Below are 10,375 nucleotides of genomic sequence, written 5' to 3'. Positions count from 1 at the left end.
TTAAGAACATATTTGTTTTATGTTCTATTTAGGGTATTGAGTTGACCGGGTAGATCGAGGTCCAACCGAATGCGGAAATTGTTGAAATTTCTACCACTAACATATATTCATATGCAAACAACATCCAGCGGTTCATTTTAAAAAATTCCATTTCGTCCCCCATTTTGCTCATTAAGAAGTTAACATTACATTGGTAAAAAGGTTTCAACTCGACCAATTGATTATTTTTAGTTATGTTGATTACTTGATTTATTTCAAAATTGGTATTACATGAATATATTGTCCAATTTGAAATAATAGCTTTGTAATTATTACAGTTAATTAGTTAACAGTAATTATTGGTAAATATTAAAATACCCATAAGATTATATTAAAACGGCGGCATTTTTGCCAAATTAACGGTTAATTCTTTAAAAAAATTTATTTTTTTTCTTCTCAAAATATGGCTCAATTTAAAAGACTCATTTCCTAATATGGTAGATTGAAATAATTTTCTACACTTCCATAGTTTTATTACTTTTATACATATAACACATGTAATAGAAAATAACAAAAATAAAATATAAATTTTAGGGCCGGGCTTTAAGGGCCGGGCCGGGCCTAGCCCTTACGGGCTCAATAGGGCCGGGCCGTAGGGTAGGGCCGGGCTTTATTTGTGTGACCCATACCCTACCCTAAATAAAAAAGGGTCGGGCCGGCCCGCCCTAATGGAAGGGCCGGGCCGGGCCGGGCTTAGGGCCCAAGGGCCATATGATGAGGCCTAGTAGAGAAGAAGGAAGAGAGAAAATGGGGTCTAGAGGAGTGTGCGGCCAAATTCTAGGGTGAGGTGAAAGGAGAATATATATATATATATATATATATATATATATATGGGTACTCTGTGAGAGAAAGAGATAGAATGGGTGGCTGGCGTCTTCCTAAGAGAGAGGATCATGGGACGTGTCGTTCACTAGGAGTAGAGGAAGACTATATGATAGAGAGAGGATTATGGGACGTGTCGTTCACTGGGAGTAGAGGAAGACTATATAATAGTGCAGCTGGGCAACTTAATTAAGCCAAAAAGAAATGGTGCGGCTGGGCAACTTAATTAAGCCAAAAAGAAAAGTAGAAAACAGTGCCCAGCTCCCTTTTTGGTTAATTAAACCATTAATTGTTTTTTTTGGAAAAGGAAAAGTTCATTGAATTAGCGATAAAAATCGCTTAAAGGGGCATCCCAATGGGGAGCATACAAAGACCAAACCTTGCTTGATCCTAGAGCTAAGATAGCACAAATCATAAGGTGTACTACACCAACAATTTGTGCATTTACAATAAAACCCTGCTCTGAAACACTTGTAGAAGAACTAGCAAAAATTGAAGGTAAAACCCCAGCCTCCTCAAGATAATTACCAACAATAGGACCATTGTCATAACCTTGAGATTTGTAGATCAAACCATCAGAATTTGCAATCCGGGCATGCAAGAAGTTAGCAAACCAATCATATCTAAACTCGTCCCAGCCTAAAACACACTGCTCGCTAAGGCACGCAATTGTGGTACTCACAGCGCGATTATACTGAGACTCTTTATAGAGTGTAGAAATAAATAATCTACCTGAAATTAGAATCAGCACACCCAAAGAAGAGATAATTGAACAATCGAACAGAATGTCAACGAACATATCCCCAGGATCCCAAATCCAGCCCCCTGGAGAAGTTAAGCCCAATAGAGGGGTCCTGATTTGGGCCCGAAGGCAGCCCAAGGAGGTGGTCAGATTTGATCTGGACACCCAAACACGGCGTCTCCACGCTAGCACCGGCCATGACCGTTGCCACTTCAGAAGGATTCTGCCATTACCGTCGCGACTTCCGATCTTCGCCCACTCAAGCAACATCAACGATCTGAACACCCAAGCCCAGAACATCCAGATCCCACGTCTGACCGCCTCCTGTTCTAGAGACATCTGTAATTCCGGCAAAGACGCCAACAATAGCGAAACTCCAGATCCCCCGCCCGACAACACCACTGATACTAGTATTAACAAGGCAATCCCAGTACTACCAGTGAAAGTCACCGCAAGATTACTTGGACCTGGATCCCACAAGCCTCTTGGAGGAATCACCATCATGATCTGCATCCACATTTCGGCAAGTATCACCGAAATCAGGTGGAAGCAAAGTGAAATTGTCAAGGAGAGGTACAGGATTGCTTTCGCCGCAAAACGACGATCACCTCCAGAGATAAGGAAGCCATGAGGCCTCCACCTATGCGCCACCAACAAAGGCAAGCAAATACGCGTGCGGTGATGGAGGGTAGAGGAGCGGCGGCCATGGCCGTGCTCGTAAGACTCGACGCTCTGCATAGCGCCGCTAGGGTTTAAAACGGTTTAATTAATTGTTAAGCTGTCCCCATTCTCCAATTAAACTAAAATTAATTACTTTAATTAATTCTGTTGTAATTCCATCAAGTTTCGCTCTTTTCAATGTACTTGACTCAAGCTTCGCTTTCTTCTTTTTTTGTTTTGTTTTTTTGCGATTAAACATCAAGAGGTGTTAGTGAAACACAACAAGATTACACTAAGACAACAGCCTCCCAAAGGAAGCAACAACCAACAACGAGGCTCAAAAAAGCCCAAACTAACAACAAAACAAACAAACAACAATCACCAACAAACTGCAACCACCGACAAGAAGGACGAAGCAACCGAGCCATGGCAAAGAAGTTAGCAACCAAATCCAACCATGTCAAATGCGCAGTGAAACCCATGCCGAATTAGATGCACCAAGCCATAAGATTTCCAAGGATCGAAGACAACACCATCTCCACCACATCAAACCAATTCTGCCAAGAACAAAGTAACCAGAGAAACAATCGGATAAACCGGATGGAAGGATCGGGTGAGATCCGGTAAGGGATCAAAGAAACAGGCACCACAGGGTACATAGGATCTTGTAGCATCACCCAGTGCGATAGGAGGTAAACCCCACTTTGAAAGCTCCGAAGAGTGAGAGAACCGATCTTGGCAGAAGAAAGACGAACGAGGGGAAGAGGATGAAGACAGAAGAAACTGGAAAAAGGAAGATTGGGAACAACAAGAACCAAACAGGGCCAAAACGGAGACAAACTCCCAGTAAAATCGCCCAGGACAACAGACGGAAAGAAAACAGAAATTAAGAAGCCAAGCATAGATACATAAAGCCTCACGAAGAGGGAAAATTGATTATCAGTACCTCCCCTGACTTTCAAGCCAAAGATCCAGATCAGAATGATCTAGATCTGGCAAGAAAGGGGGGGGGAGGAGGAGGAGGAAAACTTAAGCGGTGGGTGTGTTTAGAGAGAAGTGAGAGTTTCTCTCACTAGAAAAGTTATTTATTGTATTCCGTCCTTTTCTCAATATCGCTCCATTTTTGCTTCAATATCGCTCCATTTTTCTCTTGATTTCCACAATTCCGCTTATTTCCTACACAATAAATAAAAATGGATTAATTACATAATAATTAACTTGAGGATTAACTTATTTCTAGTGTTTTAGATACAATTACATGCATAGAAATGCGTGTAATCAAATAAATATCTTTCGGTTACCTAACATCCTACACTGATAGGATGGTGCAGTGGTCAAGCTTGCTTTTACTATGCAGTTGGTTCACAGTTAGAATTTGGCTAGCAATAGTTTTTTTTTTTCTTCAAATGTTTTCAAAAATTTAATTCTAGCTTGCAGCACTAATGATTGTTACAATTTTTTTTTTCATGTGGGTTGGTATTATAAATTTGACAAAATTATAAAATATTCTAATCTTATATTATCCTTATTCTAAATTATTATAGTTTAATTAAATATTATTTTTTATTAAAATTTTTATCAAAATTTTGGTATACAATTTGAGTTCCAAATTTTTTCTTTTCAATTTCTAAAGATCCCACCTAGGATGGAATTTTGGCTCCACCATTGATTATAAAAGGCCAAACTCGCGCTATATTGACCCTGAAAGGTTTACGATTGTAGCCTTAAGAGCTACAAGGTTCTACAAGGTAATGTTAACATAAAATAAAACAGAATAAGTGTAACATCCCGTATCTTCACTTACCCATTTACTAGTCATTTGGACGGTATACGACAACTACTTTCACTTTTACCGTCGTTTCGATACTTTTAGTGGCCCTAAAATATGACTTTTTGTTCGGGTCAAAATTTGAGAAAATGTTCTTCATGAAAGTTGTAGAGGACGTTAAACCGAGCGCGTGCATATGTGGTACGTAAAAATCGGAGTTCATATGCGAAAGTTATGGCCAAAATACTAAAGTTACTGTTCATGGTAATTTTCTATAAATAGCCGAGTTACTGTGGTAAGTTTCCATTTTCGGAAACTTACCGAGCCCTCTCCCCGATTCTCTCTTCCTCTCCGACCTCTTCACCTTCTTCCGGCCATAACTCCTCCATCCGGCGACGGATTTTGACGTATAAGGTGTCGTTGGAAAGCTCTCTTCCTTCTCTTCATTTCTGTGTTCGTTTCGTAGCTTGATATGAAGTTATGAACTGTGGAACGTGCAGCAACGAGAAGAAGAAGACAGTCACTGTAGCAGTTTTGAGTCAACGCCGATATTTTCCAATTCCGGTAGTCTCCGGCCACCAAATTGGCGTCGAAGATTCGGTTTTTGACATAGATCATTTCCCCTAAGGTCTTTCATTTCAATTTGCAGTGTAGAGGTCGAATTAACAATTTCAATTTCTAGGGTTATAGGAATTTCTGGAAATTTTTCACCGGCCAAATTGGAGCTCTTCCAGGTAAAATTGGAACTTGTTGTAGTTGAGAAAGAGGTTGGGTTTGTTGAGTAGATGGTACTGCCAAATTTTGGTGGCCATCGGAGGTGGTTGCCGGTGGCGTGTGGGGCCCACGCGCTTCCACTGTTGGTGGCGTGTGGAGGCGTGTAGGACAGTGTTTTAATTCCGGTTTTGAGCCCATTAAATCCTATAAATTGTGTAGAGCTTGTATGTGAAGTTTGGTGATTTTTGGAGAAACTTGGAATTAATTATGAATTTATGAAGTTTAGGGTTTCGATTATTGAATTACGAGAATCCGACCGTCGGATATCTCACGGTTCTGCCTTGGAACCTTTAAATTAACGAATTGGTATTAGTGGTATAATTTGGGCTAAATCCGAGGAGAATTGGGAGGTGAAATTATGAGGAATTGGTTTTAGGAATTGTATTAAATTATTGAAGAATTATTCACGGAATATAATTGTGTACAGGACGACGTACCGAGCTATTACTCGATGACGGAACACGAATGCGTGATCGTCGGAATAGTACTGTGAGTGGACTTTTGTTTTAAATAGCGATGCATGCATTTATTTTCTTAAATAATGCTCTAGTGATTATTCATATTACTTTTTGAGGAAATCAATTAATTTTCGGAAATTGATTTCGAATTATATCATGGATTTGCTTTCAATAATGAGTTTCAAAGGTTGGTTTTGTTTTATTATATTATTTGATGAATTCCTTATTTCCGAGGTAAATTTCTGGAATTAAGCATATCCCTAATCACCGAGTTAAGCTCCTGGAAGATTTTTGAGATGAGTTTCAATGGAGTTGGATATTCTCAATTGTTTATTGACTTTCAATTTTGGCATCGGGAATGCCTAATTAAGGATTTTGGATTTGGTTGGCTTCTTGGAGATTTTGAGAGATTTTTGGAAATGGGATTTACCTATACTAATTTCCGGTTTTGGTTACGGATTTGAGAATATCTGGGCATGTGGGACACGCCGTCGATTTATTCCTATTTCTCATTTATCCATTTTGAGATTGAGAGTAATCTTGGCGTGCGGGGTCACGTCGTTGAATACATGGTTTCTATCTCGTGAGAAATGTGGGGAAGCTACATGGATTTACTGGTTTTCGATGATTTTTCCTCACCATACGCGGGTTATGTTATTAGGTCTCCTCCTCACTGACTTTGTGTTGGTGAGTGGCAGTTGAGGTAGCTTGTTCTCCTCCTCACCTACTTTGTGTTGGTGAGTGGCAGTAGAGGTGATTTATTCTCCTCCTCACGTGGGTGGCAGTTGAGGTTATTTGGTCTCCTCCTCGCACAATCTATGTGTGAGTGGAAGTTGGGGTTATTAGTTCTCCTCCTCGCACAATCTATGTGTGAGTGGCAGTTGAGGGTAGGTAGAGCCTGGAGGCTCCATTGCCCGTATGGTGATATCTCTTCCCCATATCCTATCATTTCTCGACTAGCGGGGCCTAGTCTGATTTCCGTGTAACCAGCGGGGCTGGTCTTATCCTGTTGAGTATCGGAGTTTCGATCTTTCCTCTCGGTCTAGTCGGTTTTTCTTGAGCGGAGCTTCTCGTGATTTGTTTTCTAAATCGTTACATGCATCGAGGGTTTTTAAGGAAATAAATGTGGGAAAGTATAAAATCCACTTGGTTTAAAAATTGTTTATTTTTGTCCACTCACGCTAACGTATTTTATGTACTTTCCCCTGGGCCCTTCGGTTTCAAATGCCCAGTTTGCAGGCGAATTGGTTGAGGTCGGGCGTACACGGAGTTGAGGCATAGTCAACAGCATGGCTTCCGCATCTGTCGTTGAATTAGGTTTTCCTCTTATACCTTTCTGTTAGAATTGCTCTGATTTCCTATGAGATTTATGCTATTCGAGTTGAGATGTGTGTTTTGTGAATTGGAGACTGATGTTGATTTGGGGAGCAGGGTGGCTCCAGGAGCATAAGGATGAATTGATTGAGGAGTGTAAATGTTTTCTACAGGTTTGGGTAGCCCATTTTAGGGGAAGTTCTGCCAAATTTTTGGTAGAATTTCTTCTAAGGTGGGCCCCGCAGGGTCACTTCGGATTTCAAGGTGAAATCCATGGCGGGTCCTGTCAATAAGTAGTTATTTAAATTGGTTCGGGGTTCGGGTAAGTAATTACTCTTTAGAATTCATGAAATAAAGAAACCCGAGTCTAAAAGAGTTCGAAAGAAAGTCAATTAAAATAACAATTAAAGGGGAAGACTTCTTGGGCCTTTAGAGCAAGTCCACCCGTAATCAAGAAAAGGCAAAGTTGAGAAGTCAAGAATTCGACCGGTCAAGTTACTATTCACTGCTACTGGACATGGGTTTGCACCTGTTGTTTTTCTTGCCCGGTCAACACTGTTCACCAAAAATTTACTGTTCACCAATGGGTTTCACTGGTTAAATTCACTGCTCATCGGTTTTTTTTTTTTTTTTAATTATAAATTTTCAAAAAAAAAAAAATTGCTGTTAATAATGAATATTTATGGATAATTAATGTCATAATTATGCAATTTACTTTTTTCAAAAATATTTTAAGGTGGACAAATTATGAGCCACCGACACCGACATTTTATCTTGAAATGAGTGAAAGCACAACCGACAAATTATGAGCCACCGACAATTTATCTTGAAATGAGTGAAGGCACAATGGACAAATTTCCTTGAAATGAGTGAAGGCACAACCGACACTTTTTGAACGGACCAGATCATTTGCATACCATTCAATCTAACGGTTATTGTTGATGTAATCTTATCTAAAATTTCAGATCAGATTACGTCGAACCAGGAGTGGACACGTGTCCTCGAAGTCTGATCACGTTTTATGTGAAAATTGTAAATAGATTGAGCAAGAAGCAGCACACCATTCCTCACAAGCTGATATTCACAAATCTCATTCGTTTTCATATTCTCCAGATCCAACACATTTCCTCTCCTTCCCTCCTTTCAATGAAGAGATTGTGGGCTAAGCATCGACAATCTCGAGATGAAGATCTTGAATAGCTGTGTACGACTAATGCTCTTGTGGTAGCAGCAGTCGCTGAAGCTGAAGCTTCCTCCGGATCACGACAACAGGGTTCTCAACCGGGGCGTGCACTGAATGAGGAGCGGTTTAGGGAATCAAGAGGGAAAAACATGATGGAAGATTACTTTGTGGAGCGTCCAGTTTTCAGTGAAGAGATATTCCGGACAAGGTACAGGATGAGTCACAATGTGTTCAACCGCATCTCCAGTGATCTTTGTGGTAGCGACCCGTACTGGGTCCAGAAATCAGATGCTGCAGGCAAAGTCGGACTACTTCCCGAGCAGAAGCTGACATGTTCCTTAAGAATGCTTGCTTATGGTGCAGGGGTAGATCAATGTGCTGAGTATTGTCGGATGGCGAAATCTACCTCCATTCAGGCTCTGAAAAAATTTACAAGAGGAATCGTTAATCTGTACTCGGCAGAATACCTCCGAGCTCCTAATCCGGCCGACCTCAGAAGACTTCTCACCAAAGCTGAGAGAAGGGGCTTTCCTGGGATGATTGGAAGCATCGACTGCATGCACTGGCAATGGAAGAATTGCCCAACAGGTTGGGCTGGAGAATATAGCAGTCGAAAACGTGTGCCCACTATCATCCTCGAAGCAGTCGCTTCTTATGACACATGGATATGGCATGCCTGGATCATGCAACGACCTCAACGTCCTTGCTAAGTCCCCGTTGTTTGACGAGGTCACTACTGGTCGAGCCTCTCGGGTCCAATTTCAAGCAAATAACAGGATTCACAATTTAGGGTACTATCTCGCTGATGGTATCTATCCGCAATGGGCGACTTTCGTAAAATCAATTCTAAGGCCTACACGACCCAAGGATCTAAAGTTTTCCCAGGCTCAAGAGGGGTGTAGGAAGGATGTCGAAAGATGTTTCGGCATTTTACAGTCGCGCTTTAGTATTGTTCGAGGAGCTGCTCGTGGCTGGGAAAGAGAAGACCTTCGATACATCATGCTGACTTGTATTATATTACACAACATGATAATCGAGGATGAAAGACCAGATGACAGCGATGAGGATTTGGAGTCCGATGAAGAAGAGGATAACAATATGAGGCCCAGGTTGGCCCAGGTTTGGGAAGGACCGACTGGTGATGACTTCGATCCTGTTGGTAGAGATGGTTATTACTTCAATGGATTCATGGATCGATACGATGCCATTAGAAGTGCAAACAGTCACTCAAACCTTCAAGGGGATCTGATAGAGCATTTCTGGAACGTTCAAGGCAACATGGAGATCTAGATCATAAATGAGCATTTTTTGGAATAATTGGCTAATATCTATGTTTTGTTATGTTTGTGTGCTTTGAATTTGACTTGTATTATGTTTTGGAAAGTTGGTGTCTTTTAAATTGGCCAATGTCTATGTTTTTTATGTCAATGTGATTTGAATTATGTTTATTATGTGCTATGATTTTTAATATAAGGTGTGTGCTTTAATAAGGGGAATTTCCAAATACAACTTTTATTTCCTTAAATTGTCGCTTACATAAATGAAAAACTAGGAATAAGTACAATACAATTACAAACATGCAGATTGTGGGCTAATTATTTAAATCATAATCCTCATCCTCTCTAGAAATCCAATTTGTGTTTGAAGGCTCATCATTAAGGTTAGGGTTGGTGGAATCACCCGTAGGGAAAGGTGAAAATTGTGGTTGTGTAGGATATCCCCCTGGGTAAGGTGGTTGCGGATAGTATCCACCGGGGTAAGGGGGTTGTGGGAAACCACCGGTGAAGGGAGGTGGTGGGAATCCACCGGTTAAGGGAGGTTGTAGGAATGCATCGGGGTAAGGAGGTTGTGGGTATGCACCGGGGTAAGGAGGTTGTGGGTATGCACTACCAAAATTTGGTTGTGGGAATGCACCACCAAAATTGGGTTGCTGATAGTATCCACCCATAGAAGGTGGCGGCTGCTCTTCAAGATCTTCTTTCTCCGCTATCTTCTTTTGTTTTCTTGACCAATAACGCTTTTTATTTGGCGTCATTTTACTTGTATCAATCTCCATAATACGCTCTTCCCTCTCTTTATTTCGCTCTTCCCTCTCTTTAATTCGATCTTGCCTTTCTTGTAATAGGAGTTGCTCTTTTCGTATTTCAATTTGCAAGAGGATACATGCTCTTTTCTCTTCCTCTTGGAGACTTCGAGCGAATTCATCATTGAGTTTTTTCTTGCCCTTGGTTGCCTCTATTTGGTTGTTCGCTATACTCTCGAGACTGCTTGACAAAGGACTTTGATCTTTCGCTGCCTTCTTTCCTTTCCGTATTGCTTCTTTCGCAGCCTTCCTGCCTTGAGGCCTCACATTAGGATCTGCAGTTTCACCTGCAATTACCTCATCTACATCCATGTCCAAGTTGATGGGGGAATTTTCAGCAATTGGTTGTGTGTGCATATGTTGATTTGCTTCATTTGATGTTCCTCTGGATGTATGGCTAGGGATGTCTTTAAATTGTGCAAAGCCCTCCACAGCAACGTAACTATCAAAGCTCTGAAAATTGTGTCTTTTGTCCTTCCCAGTTTTTCTCTTCATCCCGGCAATTTATGTGCTTTATCTTGCTACGTAATTA

At 40.9% G+C, this 10,375-nt stretch overlaps 1 protein-coding gene across 1 annotated transcript; it reads left to right on the top strand.

The window, feature by feature from the left end:
* Positions 1-7,160: 7,160 nt before the first annotated feature.
* Positions 7,161-9,050, top strand: LOC112177821. Its single transcript, XM_024316072.1, has 3 exons — positions 7,161-7,173; positions 7,806-8,125; positions 8,349-9,050. The coding sequence occupies exons 1-3, from the start codon at positions 7,161-7,163 to the stop codon at positions 9,048-9,050; spliced, it is 1,035 nt and encodes a 344-aa protein (XP_024171840.1).
* The last annotated feature ends 1,325 nt before the right edge of the window (positions 9,051-10,375 follow it).

Source organism: Rosa chinensis, chromosome 7 (genome assembly GCF_002994745.2).
Source record: "Rosa chinensis cultivar Old Blush chromosome 7, RchiOBHm-V2, whole genome shotgun sequence".
NCBI classification, from domain to species: domain Eukaryota; kingdom Viridiplantae; phylum Streptophyta; class Magnoliopsida; order Rosales; family Rosaceae; genus Rosa; species Rosa chinensis.
This window is presented reverse-complemented; position numbering and strand designations above follow the sequence as displayed.

Excerpts from the sequence above, each read along its gene's own strand:
- LOC112177821 (XM_024316072.1), top strand. Across the intron at positions 8,126-8,348 it reads TGCTTGCTTATGGTGCAGGG|GTTGGGCTGGAGAATATAGC; the intron begins GTAGATCAATGT and ends ATTGCCCAACAG.